The following is a 22,057-nucleotide window of genomic DNA, read 5'->3' on the forward strand; positions in this document are numbered from 1 at the left end:
TTTTACGGTAACAAATGTGCTCTTAAAATAAAAGATGGATAAATCCTTTATTTTTTGCTCAGGTTAGTTATGCGGTCTCTTTCCTCAGCCAATAATAAAGAGGAACAAGAGACATACAAAAGACAAGAATCAAAATGATCACCATACACTAAGGCAGCACCACCCACCAATGTCTCCAAATTGGTCCCACATTATTAATAGCCTTTTGGAATTCGTGGCCATGAAAATTCCATAGAAACAATGGAATTTTTATATCCGTTAAGTTAATCATTTATATATTAGTTAAGAAATTCTACGATTAATTAATCGGTTCTGTTAGAAAACCAATTAGGGTTATAATCAATTAAAGTTAACTAATTTTAAAATAAAAAATTTATTATTAAAAAAAAACAAGTCCATCTCTTTTAATTTTTTGAATTTTAGAATTAAAAATATAAAAAATTAATTTGAATTGATTCGTAATGTAGTTAGTTTTCTAAATTTTTTAATTAATTTATAAAATTAATATTTAAAGTGATCCTTAGATTTGTGTCGTCTCCAAATTTAAAATTATTCTAAATTTATTAGTTATACAAATTTATTTGTTGTTTGAGTTAATTTTTTTTGCTTAAAAGTGACAATTATTGTGATTTAATGAATTTTTAACTATTTTTTTTGTGCAAATTGTTTTTTCTAATTTTTTAAGTTGTGTGTACGAGTTGAACATTTGAAAAAAATAAAATAAAACAAAGTTATTAAAGAATTTCTGCTCTTCTTTTTTTCTCTCTTTTCTTTTTAAACACAATCTTATACAGACAATCTAATCAAACATTACTCTCATAAATATTTTAATTATTTTAAGAACAAATAAAAATATTATTTATGAGATAGGGTCTCATAAATATTTATATATTATTTTATAAAATTTAAAATAAAATTATAATTATAATTAACATTAAAAATACTCTAAAAACAAATATGATTGATATTGAAAAAATAGAAGATTAATTAAATTAAATGAAAATTTAAAATTTAGTTTAACTAACAAGTGAAATTTGAAAAAAAAAAATTTTACTCATAAAATAATCTAAAAATGAATAACTTATCGATAATTTATTTTTGGTAATTAATCATTTTCACAGATATCTCAAAATTATACGAGATTAGTTACCAAAAGTAAATTATATAATATTAATGGGTCAAAACTCAAAAGTCAAAAGAAAATATACAAGATTAATTTTGAGTTGAATAAATATATTTAATATATAATATTAATTTATATGAAATAACAAAAAAGTTCAAAAGAAAATATTGCATATTCAAATTTTTCTAACACTGCTGTTTTAATTTACTGAGTTTATTTTTATAAATAAAAAATTATCTATTTTAAAAATAAAAAAATAGATTGAACAATAATAAGACTTTAATTCTTATCTGAAAAATATTTTATTTTATACAATATTAATGTCAAAATCCTATTAAAAAAATTGTGTTTACAGTTCTTGAAAATTTTGTTTACAATAAATAAAAAATGTTTTATTTTTATTTGTTTTTTTACTATTCTTATTCTCATATTTTTCACCATTATTCTCGCTCTATAAAGGATCTAACCATTTATTTTGTTCCTTTTTCCATTGCATTGGTTTTGTTTTCCCTCTTTCATTTAAATTCTGATTTAAGTGTGGGGGTTTTAAAATACTACTCACAGAAATTTAAACAATTTAATTTTGTGAGGATTTTAATTTATGTTAAGCGTGTATTGCAAATTTGTGAAGGGTTTTAAAAAGATAATTTACGCAATTAAATAATTTAGAATTTAATATTATATAAATACAACAAATGCAAAAATGGTTACCCTTGAATATGCTTTTAATCTATAAAAACTGCTACAATCTTTAAAATTTTTAAAAATTGTATGTAAACCACTATTCTGGATCGCAATTTATCTGAAAAATGAAGAAAAGCATAAATCGTTTTTGTTAATTTATGATGCACAATATTGACATAGATATCGAACACAATATGACAAATATCTGTACATAAATTTTAAAATTTTATAAGACATAAAGATATGTATACGTATAAAATATAAAGTATTTTTTAAATAATCATAATAATATTTTAATATTTTATTAATATTAAAATATAAATTATTTTTTAATTATTTTTAATGTCTTATTTTAATTATATAACGTATTTAAAATATTTTTTATTTTAATAAATAATATATATACTATATTTAAATTTATTTTAAAAATATATGTTAAAAATAAGACTAGATATATTAATACGTTATGGTATTTAGGTGTGTTTAAATGTATCCAAAAATATTTTTTTATTTCTTATTAAGACACAATTAAACACATATATCAAATAAATGTATTAATCAATATCATATCTAAAATATATCCAACACACAAATATAATAACTCAACAAAATATCCATATTTCATAGTTGTCAACAAAATTTTATGTACAAAACAAATACATGCAAAAACATTAATGGTTCTATAAAATTTATAAACATTAATGTATAGCAATTTATAAAATTTATAAAATTTTACGTACAAAACATAATCTTCTATTATGTATAGCAATTTTATAAACATTAATGGTTGTATTATATTATTAATTTTATAATTAAAATATATCATATGTTATTTTTTTATTATAATTAAAATTTTATTTTTTGTTAAATTAAGAAATTTTTTTATTAATTTTATAATTAAAATGTATCATATATTACTTTTTCATTATAATTGAAATCAAATATTTTCTTCTAAAATTAAAGAATTATTCCTTCTTTCCTCTTCTTTTCTTTATCTCTCTAGTTCTTTCAACTATTCTATTTCTTTTATATATCATTATTAATGACTAATTACAAATTTGACAATTAAAATGTGCAATATGACATTCTTTAATTATATTAAAATTAAAATTAAAATTAAAATATACTTATATTATGTATTATATATCATATATTACTATCTAATTTAATAACTAAATATGTCATATGACACTCTCTTATTAAAATTGAGAGAAAATATTTTTTCTAAAATTAATAAACCCCCTTCCTAAATTCTCTCATCTACCTCTGTCCATTTTTCTATTTCTCTCTACCATTTTCACTCTATATATATTTTATATTTTATATTAGTAATTTGACAAACTAAAATATGTCATCCAATATTTTTTGTTACAATTAAAATATATTTTTTTTTAAATTAACAAACTCTCACTCTCATTTTTCATCTGTATCTTTCTCTCTATTTTCTCTCGTTCTCTATTTTTTTATTTACAGAAAACAAAAATAACAAAATAATATAATTAAAATAAAAAATAATATTATTATATACATATTTTTTAGTTTTTTATTTAGTTTTAAATTTTTGACCGCTTATCTTTCTAATCTATATTTTTATTTCTCTTCTTTCAAATATTTATTACATATAATTTGGAGAGAATACTAATGTTATAATTAAAAGTTAGAATCAAGATTCAATTGTTTAAAAAAATTTAATTTTGAGTTAATTTTATAACTATCAATATGATTTTTTATGCTAATATCTAATTATATTTTTATATACACCGAGAAAAAAAATATTATTTTTTAAATAGCAAGTATAAAAATTAATTATTTATATTAATTTGTGCAACAGACTTAACACCTAATTAAATATAAAAGTATACGTGTTAAATTGTTTTAAATTTTAGATAATGAATATTAAAATTAATTATTAATAAAAAATTAGACTTTTTCATATAAAAATAATAACTACAAATTTTATTATTTAATTTTTTATCTACAGAGACTTTAATCTTTTTAGTCGGAGATATTTATCAATTTACAATTTTTTTTGTAAAAATAGTTTGATTCTATAAAATTTTTGTGTCATACATAATCTATACTATTAGAATAAAGTGGATCGTAATTTAAAAAAATTATATTTTTATAGTGTTATTACAAATAAAAATATTAGTTAAATACTAATGACGGTACCAATAAAACAAGAATATGAAAAGTGATTTGTATAAAGTTTTTTTTTTCTCCATGCCCGGCCCATAGTTATAGTTTTATATATAAAAAATATTTATATATTTATCGTATCAAAACAATAAACTATTCTGTAGTTAAATAAAAAGTATTTATATAAATATATCTAAATATAATTCTTTTTCTACTGTTTTTGCTTTTGGAGAAGTGTTTCTTTCAACTACACAAATAAACAAATTCTTTAATTTAGTAGGTGTACTTGTATTTTTAATAACAAAAAAAAAAAAAAAACAAAGACTAATATCAAGTTCATACAGACCTGATTAAAATATACAACTACTTCACTCATACATTTTTAATGACATGTACAAAGCACAAAGAAATAATCATACATTCTTTATAAAATGTCGTTTTAATAATTGTTGAAAATAAAAATGTTCATTTTTAAATTTCAATCAGAAACCACAAAATGTAATAAAACAAGATAGAATTCTATAAAATTCTCTTCAGCATCGTGATTACCAACATTTTTTAAAATTACACCATATATATAAATAAACAAATTCTTTAATTTAATAGTTTTACTTGTATATATAAATAAACAAATTGTTTAATTTAATAGTTGAACTCACTTGTATTTTTAATAACAACAAAATCTATAAAACTTTTAAGTATACTGATATATCGATATTTTAGTAAATTTTAATCGTTAATATTAATTATATATATTATATATATTTTTTATAATTAAAATCAACCGTTAAAAATTCCTGAAATACCAATATACCAATACACTTTAAAATTTTCCAAGAGTCTAATATCAAATTCATGCAAACATGACTAAAATATACAACCATTTCACTCATACATTCTTAATGACATCATCTAAAGTTTTATTTCACACTTTTTATAAATTGTACAAAGCACAAAGAAATAATCATACATTCTTTATAAAATGTTGTTTTAATAATTGTTAAAAATAAGAATTTTTATCTTTAAAATTTAAATTTCAGTTGAAAAACCATAAAAGGTAATCAAATAAGATAGAATTCTCTAAAATTCTCTCCAGTATTGTCATTACGAAAATTTTTGAAAATTACACTATATATATAATTACAAAAGATTTTTTTAAATGTTTATCTTCTCTTCATAATTAAAGTATTATATATTATTATATTTTGGTTAAAAAAATCTCATCCAAAAAGTTACCAACTAAGTTTCAATTTGTCATGATCAAACCCTTATTATCTACTGGTCAAACCCTTTTTATAGAACATAAATTTTTACAAACGAATCACTTTTCATATTCTTGGTTTATTGGTATTCATAGAGCAATTATGAATATATTTTCTTTGTAGAGGATTAGGTTTTGTGCGTAAACTACATGTCCATCCGAGTTTATGATATATTTTCATTTTTTCATTAAATAACTTGCTATAGCGGTTTATACATGCATGAATTTTGTACATAAATCTCTTTTCACATTAGCTATTTATGCTTTTCTTCAATTTTTTAGGTAAGGCACCATGCATAATAGCAAGTTGTAACGGTTTTTATAGATTAAAAACAGGACCTAAATTTAATCATTTTTTATTTGTTGCATTTGAGTAATATTAAACTTTAAATTATTTAGTTGTGTAAATTATCCTTTTAAAATCTCATGATAGAAGATTTAAAATATACTTGGTGCTTTGTTGTGTATCATTAAGAGCTTATTGGAGTATTGTTAAGTTTTTGACAAAAGATTTTTTTTAATAATTTTTTATTTTTAGTGTATTCGATAAATTTTAATAGTAAAAATAAAAATATTAAAAAAATAATTTTTTTAGAGACTATAATTTATATTTTTTTTAAAAAATATTTTTTATACAATAAATAAATAAAAATACTTTTATATTATTATACCAAATATAATTGATAAATAAAAAAAATTTACATGCGATTTTTAAATATAAAATTACTTTTTTTAAAAAAAATTAAAAAAATATTTAACAAAACATCTTTTTTAAAGTTCACCCAAATAAATTTTAAGAGAGAAGAAAAAAATCATTTTTAATATATTTTTCAAAAAATTTTAATGTGTTTGATAAATTTTTTAAATAAAATAAAAAATTAGAAAAATAAAAAAGATTGAAAATTTTTTTTTTATGTTTTTTAAAAGAAATATTTTAATATAATAAATAAATAAATATTTTTATATTATTATACTCAAATATAATTAATTGATAAAAAATACTTTTTCATAAGATATTTAATCATTAAATTACTTTTATTTTTTAATTTAAAAAATACCTAAAAAAGTATTTAAAAAAAATCATCCAAACAAGTTTATAATTTCATGAGAATTTTTAACCAGTATAAATACAATTAAATGAAAAATAATGGAATATAAATAATTAAAAACCTAGTTTAATTGAGTGAAAGCTTAGAAAATTAATTTGACTAATAATTAAATTTTAACAAGCTATTTTAACTATTTTCTTCCGTGTGTTGAGAATTTGATTTTGTGCTTTGTATAAAGTGTCTATAAATCAATAAATAAAAAGGGTAATATTAAAAAGATAAAAAATATAAAAAAATTATCTTATTTAAGATTTATTAATTGTCGTAATAATTAATAAATATTAAATAAAACAAACCAAACATTTTTAAAATAAAAATTACTAGTATTTATATTTACTATCCCCAAGGCTTTTTAGGTTTTCCTCTTTTATAATAATAGCATTTCTAAGAATTTTTTGTGTGTACAATCTGTACAATAAATTAAAAAAAAGGTAAATTTATAATTAAAAATTGAGTACTGCTAGAGAGCTAATGGTCTAAGTGTACAATATGTACGATGAAGACCTTTCGAATCTAGAGCTCTAATACCATGTCATGATACCACTCATCCCAAAATCTTCAACTGATGGAAAAAGTAACACTAATGATTATATCTCTAATACTCTTTAAACTTCCATTGTATATATTGTAAAAATATTCTATTGGCTCCCTGTACTTTCTCTTAAAAATTAGATTATTAATTAATTATTTAATTTCAAATTTTAAAATTTGAAAAATTAAGATTAGCATTTAAACCAGTACACCTCCAAAACTTGCCGTCATCTTTTCCGGTCTTCAACTTGCGACTGAATTTTTCGCCGGCCAAATCGATACTGCCGCATCCTCCAACCGACACCACCCTCACCTCCGTCGGTCAGCCGACGCGCCTCGCCCTCCGACACTCAGCCTAACGTTGCTGCCGCTGTTTTCGCGCCTCTCTTTCGAACCGACTTTGCTTTCTTCCATTCCTTCAACCTTCTTCTCACCAATGACACCACCACGCTCTTCTTATTATTCGGATCTAAATATGTTAGTTTCTTTCGTAATTTGAGCATTATGCTTCACAATAGTATTGCTTTCGTCATCCCTAATCTTTCAAAATTATGTTTCACCATAAATTCCAACAATAGAATTATTTAACTACTTTGGATATTGATTATTAGATCTTACTATATACATACCATTTATTCATTAGTTTAATTTAATTCCATTATCACTTCATCAACTATAGTCGTGGTGCAGTGAAACTATTTTAATAGCCAGTTTAGAATGAACATTTTAGTAGGTATACAGATTGTTATTTTAATTATTACGTAAATGATTATTTTGATTAAATTTGGTTAGTTATATACAATTAAAATATGTTAGATATTCAATTCATTAGATATGCAGATGATTATTTTTATCTTTAAGTGGATGGTTATTTTCACTATAGGTGAACAACGCCAGAAACGACGTGTGGCAAGCAAATCAGTAACGGTAGAGTGGGATAATTATTGATAAAAATGGGGCGACAACCGGTTGGAAAAGCAGAGGATGTTGAAGTGAAATGTTTTAGTAAATTAGGGTTTGAAATGGTTATTTTTTTTAAAATAATTGAATAGACTTTTTGATTTAAGTAATTTGTAGAATATTTTTTGTTTTTTTATATGTATTGGGTTAAATATCCAAACCATTGTTCACATTATTAAGATTTTTCATTGTCTTTTATAAATCGTTCACAATGTTTATTTTTTTCATGTCTTCAAGATATCAGAAAAACACACGGTTATATCACAACGATAGATATTAAATTAATAAGGAAAGATATTTTTTCATGAAAAAAATTTTTTTTATTTTAAAATATATTTGACAAATTTTTAATAATAAAAATAAAAGTATTAGAAAATTTTTTTAAGAAACTACAATTTACATCTATTTTTAAAAGATCTTTTTTATTTAAATTTTTTTTTTCACATAATAAATAAATAAATTAGTATTTTTATTTTATTTTATCTAAACATAATTAATAAATAAAAAGATATTTTTACATGAGATATTCAAACATAAAATTACTTTTACTTTTATAAAAAATCTTTTAAAAAATATCATTTAAAAAATATTTTTCGAAAATAGCACTCAAACAACCCCTAATATTAAACACAATTAGCCCCCTACTAATTAATTAATGCAACATTTTTATTTTTAATATTAGATTAATAATGTTATTTTTTTGAATTATAATTTATTTTGGTACTTTTTTAAAATGTGAGATGATTTAATTTAGAGAGTACAAAGATCGTCCAATTTTTAAAAAATATAGATAAGACCGTCCGATTTTTTATCTCAAAATTTTTGATTTGTATACCTCCCACAATTTTAAAAAACACAAAAAATTACAATGCTAAGATATATTATTTATTATACTTCCATATCTAAAATTTTTAGCCCATTAATGCATGCCAATTATTTATTTATTTTTCTTCCAGTAATTATTGGTATTTGGTTTCAAAGCTCAGATTCTCTCTCTTCAAAGCCGAACCAACAAAAGTCTCCATTGAAAACAATCAACCGTTTGTTCATCAAAATCTCAGCTCCCTCCTGAATCCTTTCAGCTTCTTCTAAAACCTTCTTCCTCCTTTCGCTTCTCACCAGATCTGTTTTTCTCCCATGAAGAACACGAGGAGGAGGAAGAAGAAATCTTCGCCGAAGAAGCTCGACGAGAAGAAGAAGGAACCTCTTCAATCCGAAGAAGAGGAACAGCCACAACAACCAGAGGGCAACCAGATCACCGTTTTGGACGATCTCGTTAACTCTTTCAATTTATCATCCATGGAGGAAGATCCCGAAAGGGCTTCGGAGATCTTAAGGAAGAAGGGTTTGGTGTATGATCCTTCTTCGGTGTGCTCTTCATCAACTTCGTCTTCGTCCTCCGGTGGCGGTGGCGGTGTTTCCGATTTGGGTTCAACTTCGGGTTCCTCCGAAGGTTTTGTGGATGTAGGTTATGGTGAAGATGTGGGGTGCTTCAAGGGAAATAGTAGACAGAAGAAGAAGGTGATTGCTGCTACTGGAACGGTTTCGACGGTTATAGGGAAGGAATATGTGAGGAGGAACAAGAATAAGAACAAAGGGTTTGAAAATAACGGTGTTGTTGATAAGGACAAGGCAGAACAGTTCCTTTGTTCAATGCTTGGAAATGATTCTGACCTTAACTTAGGTGTTGTTAGGGATGTTTTCTGTGAGTACATTGTTTTATTTATTTGTGATTTTTTATTTTCAGCTTATTTATTTTCTTTTTCTTTGTTTGTTAAGATACTAGAAAAATGCATTGGTTTGGTCTGTTTTTGTTAGTGGGTTATGGTGGAGAGAGGAACATATAAACAATTTTGGGGAACTCATTCCGTTTCTTATTTTGCTATTATCAAATCTTATGCATTCCTCTATATGTAGTTGATGTTGAATGTTCCGAAATGGATCCAAAAGATTTTGTTTTTAGTATTTAATAGCTATCTTTGTAGCTCCATGATTGTGTAGCTGCTTCTGTCAGTGAAACGTTATAAATTTTGGTTTCAATATTGTAACTTTAACGGTTGTATCTAAATTTTCATCTATTTTATCATTGTTTGTTGTTGGTGTTTTTTTGTTGGGGTTACCTCTTTTTGTTGCTGATTATTGTTTATGCTGTTGTATATTTAACTCTTGACCTTGTAGCGTTTTCCCGGCTTGCAGGTCAATGTGGATATGATATTGAAAAGGTACGATGACAATCTGAAATTGGACTTCATTTAAAATCATTCTCGTTTGCTGTTTTTTCATGGTAAGTGTGCACATATTTAGACCACGATGGTTGTCCCTGATTCTTTGAGGGATTATATCTCCTATTTATCTATATCATGCTTGCAAGTTCCATTTTGAGGGGGATGGGCAGGGTTTAGAGGCAAACTCTTGTTTTGTTTTTCTGTTTTTTGTTTTTGGTTCTTAAAGCAGCAACGGATCAGAGGTATAGAAGGGTTTGATCAACCCTGAAACCACTCTTCATCCTATGTTATATTCCACCAAATTGGGGGTTGTAGAGGAACTCAAATTTTAAATTACTTTTTTTCTTATTCATATTAAAATCTTGACTCTGCTTATTATCTCAGATTAAAGGAGAATCCGTATGAACATATAGATGCGATATTTCTGTTTTAATTCTCTCCTTTTTATTGTTTATTCTTGCATTGGATGCTGGATTGAGCGAGAAATATTCAGTTTCAATTAGTTATTTGGTGTATCTGTTCATATTATACTTCTATTTTCATCAACACATTTAATTCAAATGGATAGCACTGAAGTTGCGGTAACTTCTTTTGCATCTATTTATTAATTTTTGGAGTGCTATAATAATCAATAAAATTTTATGTTTGTTTTTATATTACTTACTGTTTAAATGATTTTCTAGGCATTGGATGTATTGCTTGATTTAACTGCATCCATGAATGAGCAACCGAGGAATGACAATGACAATGACAATATTTATGACATGAGGTTCCTTGTTGGCCACAAGGACAATGTGAGTGACAATATACGACTTTATTTACTGGAATTATACCTTTAAGAATATCGTTTTCTAACTTGTTCACTGTGTATCCTACCTTATGGTACATTGTATTCATTCATTCATTAACAAATTTTGTCACAGTTGATAGATAGGAGATCAGAGTGCACATCTCTTTCATCAGAAAGTGAAGTTTCTGATAATTTTTGGTCTCTGGGATCTTTTAACAGGTAAATTATATTGATGTATTTGTTTTTCTACCAAGTCATAGTCCACCATTATCGACAACTTATGGATTTGTCTATTTGCATTCTCATCTCCCCCCCCCTAACCCGGGGATCCCCCAAAAGAAAACTGCTTGATAAAGGTTCTAATAGTCACGGATGTAATAAATCTAACTGTTTTGGTCATCATTGTGTTATCCCTACCAATCTCTGCGGGAAAAATCAGAGTTATGGATGGTGGAATTAGAAGTTACAAATTGAATTTTGTCTATGAAACATGAATGTTTTGGTGCCAAATATTTAGATTGCATTTTACATAAACATTTGCATCCTTTAAGTTTCAAAGAAGTGACTCCATAGAAATCAATGGATATTGTCATGTTGAAATCCTCAGTAATGTGGGAATCAATTAGAATCATCTTAGTCATTGTTCCATTCAAGCTACATGAGCCAAATGGTATTAAGCTCAACACCTTGTATAATTAAATTAAACTGTCACATTCAATCTTGAACCTGTGCTATACTATTAGCTGTAGGCTCTAGCTTGGCTCTGTAGTAAAATGAGTTCTGACCAGATATACATGCCATAATAAATTTAAACATATACGTGCTTTTGATTTCATAGAAATGACATTAATATAGAAGTTTTTAATTTTGCATGGCCTGTTTGTTTGAATATCAACTGTCTTTAATAAAAGGATCGTAGTATTTGGAACCTAACTCCACCAGCATAGTTGTTTCTTGGTTTTAGGAATTATGCGGACGCCCTCACTAGTTCTAAAGCTAATCCTCATATTAGCCCAGGAATTACAAAGTCAGAACTTCCTCAAAAGGTGTTGGAGTCGTTATTTAACATTCCCAAAAGCTCTGAACATGACAAAGGCACCATGAATTGGAGAAATGTAGTAAAGAAAATGCAGTCTTTGGGACCGGAGTTTGATGTTTCTCCACATGTTTCAGAATCTCAGCAACCTACTTTTGGTACTTAATTTGAAATACTTATGCTTACATCTATTGCCTCTTCTTATATACTATCCAGTGGTTTGTGCCTTGTGGTTCCATTTTATTATATCTTGTGGTTCTATTGATCTCACTAACATTCAGTTTGCTTTTAGTTATATCTTCCTGTTTGTTTAGTCTTGTGTATTATCTTTCTCAAACGAATGTCTAAATTTGATAATTTTAGTTATGCTGTCATATCATAATAAATCATTTACTTAATTTTCCTGCTATATAGCTAAAGGGGCTGAATATCATGTGTTTAGAGAAGGTGCAAAGCAGCATTGGGATTCCGTGAAATCTTATTTTCAGAAAGTAAGTTTTCAGACTGCCTCTTACTTTGATGTATTTAAATTTCTGATCTCCAAAAGCCTGTTATTATTGAGATTTGAGGATGAGAACATGAAAGGTGGTGTGACATTTTTTGCAGGCTTCAACAGCATATGCCAAAGGAGATCGATCATATGCTGCATATCTTTCTGACCAGGTTTGTCCCTTGGGTAGATGATGATTTTTGTTGTGATAATAACACTAGTTTTGCATGCAATTTATGTGATGGTTGTTTATAATTAATTATCTTTTCATCTTCTCTTAGGCTATATCTTTGTTGATATAGCTCAAACCTTGGCTGCTAATTCTGGTCAATAATCGATATATATTCAATAAGTTTAGAACTTGTTTGGTTTTTGTTATCATTTTTAGTCATTTCTGTTTCCAGTATTTTGTTAAGGAAAAAACTGAGAACACATGTAAAAAACAAGATTATTGTTTCTACTGTTATCAATTTTTTTCTTTTTAAAATTCTGAAAACGATAGCGGGAAATGAAAATTGAAATCACCTAGGTTGTTATATTCTTTCCCAACACCCTTAACCCCTCTCCTAAATATTGACCCGCCTTGCTAGGATGGTTTTATTCAAATGTTTTGCGCTGATGCTTCCTTGCCTCCTTTGTATATTTCTTTTTCCACTGTTTTATGCCCTTAAAGTTGTAACATGCTTGCTCGATATGCGAATGATAATGATTTACTTGTATTTTTGGTTCTTTCTGGGTACCCTCTGATCCTTTCAATTAAGGAGGTTTGAAACTCTTCTTATGTTAACCCAATTACATCTTAAAATGTGGTAACTAATTGTGCATTTGAACAATTATATATCAATACGACAAAATTTTTTACAATGTTTCTCTTCGATCTCTTTAAAAAAACTAAACTCAAGAACCTTAACCATTAAATTCTCAATCTCCACTGAATTACCATTGCAGCTAGAACCCTGATCTAGATTTTTTTTTGCTTTTTCGGGTCTTCTACACAAGGTAACAGTCTCAATATATTGAATCAGCAGAAGGGAAAAACTAAACTTTGTGACATTCTAATTATTTTGAAGGGTTTAGTCATATCTTGACATTCAATGATGAATGAAATTTGGATGTTAACCAATCTGTTAATTAAATTGTATAATATATCAAGCACCTAATTTGTTTAGGTGGTGTTCTGGTTGTGAGGCCTTTATTGAAGGTGCAATGAATGGGAAATTAGGGTTTGTGGGTTTAGGCTGTGATGGTGATGGTGTTATGGCTGGTGAGTGTTCTTGCTGAGATTGGCAAATTTGGGTTTGTGAATTTAGTTGAAATAGTTATGATTTTAAAAGTTTTAGGCTCTTGTTACGAAGAATTAGTGGCAAAATGAAATGTCCACTGTTTGGGAATAAGAATAATCAAGTAGGCTTGATGTTTGGCATTTAGGACCCTTTTCTTGTTTCTTTTTGAGATTTTTGAAAAGAATTGTTACAAAAAGATTTTAACGATGACTATATCTAAATGTAATTGGGTGACATAAGAGGGGCTTTAAATCGCTTAAATTGAAGGGCTACTGAAGAAACCACTCTATTTCTTTTCTTTTGGTTTTGGTCCAATAAAACTTAAAAGCTCTATTTTAGTCTCTATCATTAGTTTGTTCCATCAAGTATTGAGGTGACTGGTTAAATGCTGATGTGACATGTCGTGTCCGTCAACGTTTTAGCTCGTCAGGTCAGCATTTAACCTATCTCGTCAACTCTTATCAGAACAAACTAATTAGAGACCTTTTAAATTTTATAGAACCAAAAACTTATTTAAGCATCTTTTCTTCAATGTGTTATGGTTTGCTTAGACCATGGATTGCTGTATTGTGTTATGGTTTATGTATAGACTACCTCTATCTTTCAGGGATCTTCGGCTGTGTTTAAGTGTCTTATGACAGAAATACATAAACAGGAGATAGAGACAAGCTAGAAAAGATATATCTATCTTTATCCCTACTGTCCGCAATTTTTGTGTGGATAGTAAGTTAGACAGTTTTTCTTAAAATAGAGATATTTTGCTTGTTTTTGTATTTGTCTCCGTTTACAAATAGGTTTATATCACCGGTTCTCTGTATTTCTGCCCTAAAACAATTACCAAATGGAACCTTATAGTATGAATCACCTTATGATACAATGCTAACTGTTTCTTCATCTCATCAGGGTAAAGAACAAACTAAAATAGCTCAGAAAGCAGATACTAAGGCAAGCCATGACATATTTATAGCTAGGTGGGTGGACTTCTGTAAATAGCAAATTCATAAAGCACCTCTTTTTTCACATTAGCCCTATATGTGTTCTTGCTTGTATTAAGCTATTGTTAGTGATGTGCAGAAACAAGGGTATAGAGAATGTTATAACTATTGATTTGCATGGGCAGCACGTGAAACCGGCAATGAGAATGCTGAAACTTCACCTTCTGTTTGGATCATACGTTCCATGTAAGCATTTTCCAAGGACTAAAATGGCATGTTCTATTGAATTATATTTGCATTTGCATTGCATTTGTTTTCTTTACCTGATGCTTTTTTCAATTATTATTTGTTAAGCTGTACAAACACTAAGGGTTATCACGGGGTGTGGATCGCATGGTGTTGGAAAGTCGAAGCTGAAACAATCAGTATGTTTGTCCATCTTTTTCTATCCAATCTTAAAGAAAGTGGTACATGTCGGATTAAATTTACCATCTCAGTTGCAGCTTGTGAGAAACATTTTGGGTGTGTTTGTTTAAGCTTATTTGGACGGAGGAGTAATTTTTAACAAAATCATTTTTCATGGGAGCAATTCATCTCATCTTATACTAAGAATCTAAAAGCCTTTTATATTTTTTTAAATAAAAGATGAAATGATTAGCTTATGTAATTTTTTTTAAGATAAAAACCTCACTTTCATCAAAGTAACCTTAAACAAATGTGCCCTTAAACTTGTATACCCAAGTTATGATTTTCAATTTAACCTTGAAACAAATGATTATTTTGTCTATTTGGAGGGACAAAAACCACTGTGCCTGGAGGCATGTTCTACCCCTAGTAGGCTGATTGATTCCAAACCCACCTAAAGTTATGTTCATCAATAAAGAAAAGAAATTGTCTCTTTGGGGGGACAGGAACTCTTTCTATGTAGTTTTTCCTCATCAATTTTGCTTAATGCAGGTTGTAAACCTTTTACACAACGAGAGAATGGAATGGTGTGAAGAGAACCGTGGAACTTTGTTGATTAAACTTAATGGTTGGAGAGAGTTTAGCTTTCTGGACACTGACAGTGATAGCGATAGCAATTAATTTTCAGCATGGTTGCATAAGCTTTAAAGCTTTTAACCAGAGGCTTATCGTCAACTTTTACTTTGTACCAATATTAGGTAAGTACACTGGCAAACAAAAATTAAGTAAATTATAGATGTGCATTGACATGTACATTATTATTATTAGGTGTCCCATAGTTTGTGAGGGCATAGAGATTCTTGGCATGTTTAGTGTTATATGATGAAGCAGGACATGTAGCTCTAAAATTCTAAGTTGAGCCAGAATTACATTCCCAGAGTAGGCTAATGACCTCAGATGCTATCACTGCTGTACATATTAATATGCAAAGATAATGTTTAATGCTCATGTTTCTAGAACAGTTGTGCTATGGTTGTTGCATTAAGATCAAATGCAATGTCATCGTTTTTCTTTTTTTTTTTATTTGGTCACAAAAGTTCATTGCACTTAGGTAGGGGTGTTTGGTGTGCAGCTTTTATCAAATTGAGGTTTTGAAAGAAAAGTCAATTTGATTTGAAGTATATAATCTGATTTAAATTATTGCTGTTTAGATTGATTTGTTTATTCGGCTTTGAAAAACAATTTTTAAGATTTTAGTATTAAAAAAAATTATTAGACTCCTCTAAAGTGAGAGAGTCCATAAAATGTAAGGTGAGGGATTAATTACTTTTAAATTAAGATAGTGGAATAGGAGTTATATATTCAATAGTGATTAATTTTTCTCGTTATTACGTTACCAATATTTTTTTAATTTTATTTTAGAAGATCTAAATTTTTAAAATAAAAAAAACCTCCATTGAGGCAATTACTACCATCAACTCAAACCAACAATTGCTACCACCAACTATCATTGAGATAAACAAAACCATCCACCATAATAGAAATGCATAGATTAAATCCATACATTTGCCAGTACTGAACCAGCATAAAACACATTAAAGAAAAGGAGCGATAGAAATTAAAACCCTAGGATTGAGGCATGACCAACAAAGCAAAATCGATGTAGGAAGGAGAGTGAAATGACATGAGTGCCAGAACTGGGGACTAGTGGTCTTGGGAAATAGGGAGGTGGTGGTGGCAAGGAGAGGGGCATGGAGACGACGGCAAAGGTGTATGGCAATGAGGATTTAGGGGCATGAGAACAGAGGAGAATGGGTTGAGTTTGTTTAATTGTGACAAGGACGAAATTGGCAGCACCAAAATTTAACTGGGGCAAAACAAATAAACCATGTCCTCACACAGTGAATTCAGAGATGGAAAATTAAGGTGAAGACTTAAGTACAGTTGTTTTCATATGAAGCTGATAATTAAGAACCGTTAAATAATTTGATAGATTTGACTAAATTGTTATCTAATGATTTTCGACTATCAACTTCGCATAAGGACAACTACATGTGAATTTTTACCTAAAATTTTATATATGCACATTTGCAAACAAACGTTTTGTCCTACCATGTTTTTTGTGTTTCTACACTAACTACAAATGAAGCTCCCTCTTCGATTTTATTTGACTTAAATAAATCTTTATTTGATTTTCTTAGAAAAAGAAGCCCCCTTTAGGACTAGGAGTGCCTTAAAATAAAGTTGACAAGTTCTAGATGAAGTATTAGAGCAAAGTTATGGATTACAACCCTTTAATTAACATCAGCAGAGATTCTTCATTTCATTTGACAAGCATCCTTCGAATTCAATGGGTTTAACACCCGCCATTTGGGAAAATATAAATAAACAGAGCTCAAACCTTTACTAATATCTCTAACTTGATTTTGGCTTTTTGACCCTGTTATGATGTTTAAGACAAAAAATAACAATAGAAAGATCAATGGAGAAAATGGTCGCGACCATTTAAAAGTCACTCAACAACACAGAAATTTGGACAGTATGTGGCAGGTGAAGTGCAAATTCAAGGGAAATTATCAAACCAAGCATTGAATATGAATATCACCGAATACTACATGAAAAGAAGGAAGTAATTTTGAGCTGAATTTATATCTGTTAGAACAACTGCAGGATCTAAAACTCAGCAACCAGAAACAAACACCGATTTCCTCATTATATTTATCTATTATCATTCCAGAAAAATGATATTATCACAGTTCTTTTTTTATAATGTCACTCCACATATAACCATACATAATTTTTTTACATTGTATATTTATATGAATTTATATAAAAAAACACTTAACATTATTAAAATAAGAGTGATAGTATTCATTCCCATCTTTTGTCCTTCATTGATGATGCCAAAATAAGAAAAAACCATTCAGTGATAGTACAAAAGCATAAATTTATGCGGTCCTAATTTAATTTTTTACCTCAACATACTTCGCATTAAAGGATTGGTCCTACTGAATATAACAAAAGATACAGTTAACAATTAAGTACATGCTTAGGAAAGATAACAAGTCCAGTATACAATGCAAACGAAAACAGGAACACTACCATAAAAAAACACTGGTTTGGGAACTGAGAAGTGTTGGAAGTGCTGTTTATAGAGGTAGTTCACCACTGTCAGCAATTGTGACCTTGCTCTTGGGAGTGCCACTTTGTTTTCCTTCAGCTTCAATCTTGTATACAACATCCATTCCAGAAAGCACCTTTCCGAAAACAACATGCTTTCCATCCAACCTATCAAATAGATCAATGTGTTATTTAGTATTGTTTCTTACAGTCTTATGGCAATGAAGCATGCATTACTAATGAAACAAACAAGAAACTCATTCATACTCCCTTTGTCAAATGATATAAGTCATTTCTTAATCCAAAATTTTGTCCAGCAACATAAGTCATTTGAATGGTTCAAGGATGTTAATAACTTTCTTCCCCTTATACTATATTCATAGTTAAACTGCTCCTAATAAGTGCGCACTAAGCTTTTAATTTAAGGTGAGAAAATACAAGGTAGTTCAGTCTAAGCACTTCAAATATACTTGAAGTTGGTGATTTCTTAATACGTGTGTGTGTGTGTGTGTGTGTGTGTGTGTGTGTGTGTTTTATTTTATTTTATTTTTTTGGTGAAAAGTGACCTATATTTTTTGACGCAGGAGTGTATCATAGAATAACCATAGAAGGGAATCGATCATTGAAAAATCCACTTGAATGGATTGAGTGTAGATTTCCATCATTGATTGACAAGGTGGGCCCAGCATAGCTCAAACAAGTGTACTAGTCATTGGTGGAAAGCATCCATTCGCATTAGTTTATGGCACAAAAAAATTTGTGATTTCATGCCATTGAACATGTACTAAAAAAATTAAGGGAAAACAGACCGCAAGCAGTAGTTATCTGTTTTCATCTATAATAAGTTCTTAATATAGATGCTAGATATTAATTACCAGCTAGTTGTAACAGTAGTAATGAAGAACTGTGAACCATTGGTATCAGGACCAGCGTTTGCCATTGATAAAAGTCCTGTTCACAAGGATAGTAACAAAACATGTTAACTGCATTATACATTCACATATGAATTTTGGTCATCAAAAAGCATGAAAATAATAAAAGGGAAGAAAAGGATAAAGGATTTAACCTGGTCCAGTGTGCTTTAGCTTAAAGTTCTCGTCAGCAAACTTCTCTCCATAAATTGATTCTCCACCCATTCCATTCCCATGTGTAAAGTCACCTCCCTGGATCATAAAGCTAGGTATGATCCTGTGGAATGAGCTACCTTTGAAATGAAGAGGCTTTCCACTTTTTCCAGTTCCCTTCTCACCTAATATATTTAAACATAAATATTAAATTTTTTACTCAATCATTTCTTCAAATCAATGCAAGAAGAATTACAAAGAGCGGGTTCTCTGATTCTGAGATTAAATAACTATGCACAACAGCAGCAAAAACAGCGCACCTGTGCAAAGAGCTCGAAAGTTTTCTGCAAATAAAAAAATTTCAAAACATAGTTTCAGCTAACTTTAAAGATGATAAACACCGAAATTAAAAGATGAAGAATTCAATGACCAAACCTGCTGTCTTAGGAACTGTCTTTCCGAAAAGGCCCATTACAATTCGACCTGGGAAGTCAATGATCAAAGCATCAATATGTCAAACGTTGATACCCAAAGTCAGGGAAACACAAACCGCATCTATCAATTACACTTCTTATATGACTGCAATCTACATATAAAAAGTCCCTTGAAATATAGATTGAGGATTCTGATTATTGCTATAGATGTATACATTAATTAGTCAAATAAGTCAAGATGCACTTCGACACACATTCACTACATCAACAAAATGCCAAACGTATTCATCCAACAATTTCCCTGTTATTTTAACCACTTAGTTTGATATTTGATTAATATGAACATGTGAAGTGATGATTGTGAAAGCCGGAAGAGCATTACTCAATTTGAGTTGTAAAAACTATGGTAGGCAGAAATCCAAAACATATTATTCACAGACAAAAAGATAATTTCATCTTGCACCTAATTTGACTATTTGACTTTGAATCGTAGCATCAAAGGAAAAGAACAGAGAAGATTACAATACAAGATTTATGATCATACTTTTTTATTCAAATCATAATAAATAAGAGAATCGTTTCTTAAGCTACCTTAGAATTTCATATATAACAAAAACAAAAACAAAAATAAAAAATAAAAAACCTGCAGGCTCTCCGTCAATCTCAACATCAAAGTAAACCTTGTGTGTGACTTCTTTCAAATCCTTCTTCGCCTGTAACCCAGACATTGATCATAAAATTAAATTTACTGATTTGAAAAATCGAATCCTGAGCTAAATAATTGCAAGGTAAACTATTTCTGATTCTAATTTCTATCATTTCGTTTTATTTTTGGACTGATTTTCCAATTAAAATAGTTTTATAATAGTGACTTCTTTGTTCACATAGAAAATTGAAATGAAGTTCGATCTAGAATATAAAGCTCAATTACTCAGCAATTCCACGATCCAATAAAGTAATAGAAATCCGAAGAAAAAAGGAAAGTAATAGAAAATCGAGGGAGATGAAACCTGGATTAGAGCTAGGGTTCCAAAGAGGAGAAGAGAGCAAAGGAGTAACGACGTCGTTTTCGCCATCTGAGGCTTCTTTCTGTTTCTTCTACGATCTCAGCTTCGCAGCTGCTATGTTTCGTCTTTCGAGAGTGACTGTTTTCTGTTTGGGTGTTGGGAATAATACGCAGCGGGAGCTGTCGTTTTATATGGTAGCACCCTGTGTTTGTCATCTGCACCAATGGGTGTGCGACACGTTGCAAATCAGAACGGACTTCTTTGCTGTTTAAATTGAAAGTTTTTCATGAAATTCTAATTTTTATCTCTATTATAAAAGGTATAACATAAATAATATAAATTTGTTTTTCTAATACTTTTAATATATGTATTTAAATAAATTAATAAATATAATATATAAGATATATTTATATTAATAAATAATTCATTTAATATATTTTAATTTTAATATCATAAAAAATAAAATTTAATCTAATTTGTTTGTATGTATATATTTTTTATTACATTTAATTAAGAATTATTATAAAAACTAAAATATTGTTATATAATAATAAATAAAAATATTACAAAAAAATTATAAAAAAAAATTAATATATTTTAATTTTAATATCATAAAAAATAAAATTTAATCTAATTTACTTTATGTATATATTTTTTTTTATTACATTCAATTAGAAATTATTATAAAAACTAAAGTATTTTTATATAATAATAGATAAAAAATTTACAAAAGAAAATTAAAAGAACAAAAGAATGAAAATAAATTTAAAATACATAAAATGGGATTTAAACTCATGTTTTGAAGTATAAAATATTTTTATTTAATTATTGAACTAGAAGGTATATTATTAAAGGTCTTAGATATTATTAAATATATTTTAAGTTTTGAAATTTTAGGGGACTGTGATTCATGTTGGTCTCTCTAAATTTGCCTTTGAGACTAAATGATATTTGTTTGTTTTAATATTTAAATAAGACAAAATCAGATTATTTTAAAGAATGAGGTGAGATAAAATAATTCATACACCATATAAACTCATCTTTATTTTTTTGTTTGGCCTTATTTAAGCACCAAAATAAAATGACGTCATTTAGCTATGCATCTAGAATAATAAGTCAGAACTAGTTCAACACTTCGTTCATTGATTCAATGCTAAAAAAATTTAAAGACTAATATAATATCTAAAGTTAAATTTTAAATACTAATATAATATATTTTAAATTTAAAAAACTAGGATGATAAAAATTGTAAATTTGAGAAAAATTTACTTCACTTCAAACTTAATAACAATTTTAGTAGAGGTATGCCCTAATATTATCAATTTTAATGGATATCCTTTTTTTTTAAATTCCCAGGACAGAAGGTATCAAGGGCCAACACACATCATACTAAAGATTGCAGTAGACATACTATAGCATTTATAATATTTTAATAATTGTTTTTTTTTTGTAATGCTTGAA

At 27.7% G+C, this 22,057-nt stretch overlaps 2 protein-coding genes across 5 annotated transcripts; one reads left to right on the plus strand and one right to left on the minus strand.

Annotated features, from left to right (window-relative positions):
* The first annotated feature begins 8,720 nt into the window (after window positions 1-8,720).
* On the plus strand, window positions 8,721-15,990 carry LOC112792217 (SMR domain-containing protein At5g58720). 4 transcript variants are annotated; one of them, XR_003197374.2, is made up of 11 exons: window positions 8,721-9,512; window positions 10,004-10,029; window positions 10,716-10,826; window positions 10,956-11,041; window positions 11,787-12,016; window positions 12,273-12,349; window positions 12,465-12,521; window positions 14,535-14,602; window positions 14,696-14,812; window positions 14,921-14,991; window positions 15,524-15,990. XR_003197374.2 is itself a non-coding variant. In XM_025835374.2 (11 exons), exons 1-11 carry the CDS (start codon window positions 8,945-8,947, stop codon window positions 15,650-15,652), a joined length of 1,530 nt encoding a protein of 509 aa, XP_025691159.1. In that variant the 5' UTR covers window positions 8,721-8,944; the 3' UTR covers window positions 15,653-15,990. The 4 variants fall into 4 exon arrangements, 2 of the variants coding, with proteins under 2 accessions (XP_025691159.1, XP_025691168.1); XM_025835374.2 differs by having other exon boundaries at window positions 14,706-14,812; XR_003197376.3 differs by lacking the exon at window positions 14,921-14,991.
* Window positions 15,991-17,818: 1,828 nt separating this feature from the next.
* LOC112792240 (peptidyl-prolyl cis-trans isomerase CYP19-4) lies at window positions 17,819-20,770 on the minus strand. Its single transcript, XM_025835408.3, has 7 exons — window positions 20,600-20,770; window positions 20,233-20,302; window positions 19,591-19,638; window positions 19,476-19,499; window positions 19,158-19,340; window positions 18,967-19,042; window positions 17,819-18,259 (listed from the first exon to the last, which is right to left on the minus strand). The coding sequence occupies exons 1-7, from the start codon at window positions 20,663-20,665 to the stop codon at window positions 18,121-18,123; spliced, it is 606 nt and encodes a 201-aa protein (XP_025691193.1). The 5' UTR covers window positions 20,666-20,770; the 3' UTR covers window positions 17,819-18,120.
* Window positions 20,771-22,057: the final 1,287 nt, after the last annotated feature.

Source organism: Arachis hypogaea, chromosome 1 (genome assembly GCF_003086295.3).
Source record: "Arachis hypogaea cultivar Tifrunner chromosome 1, arahy.Tifrunner.gnm2.J5K5, whole genome shotgun sequence".
NCBI classification, from domain to species: Eukaryota; Viridiplantae; Streptophyta; class Magnoliopsida; order Fabales; family Fabaceae; genus Arachis; species Arachis hypogaea.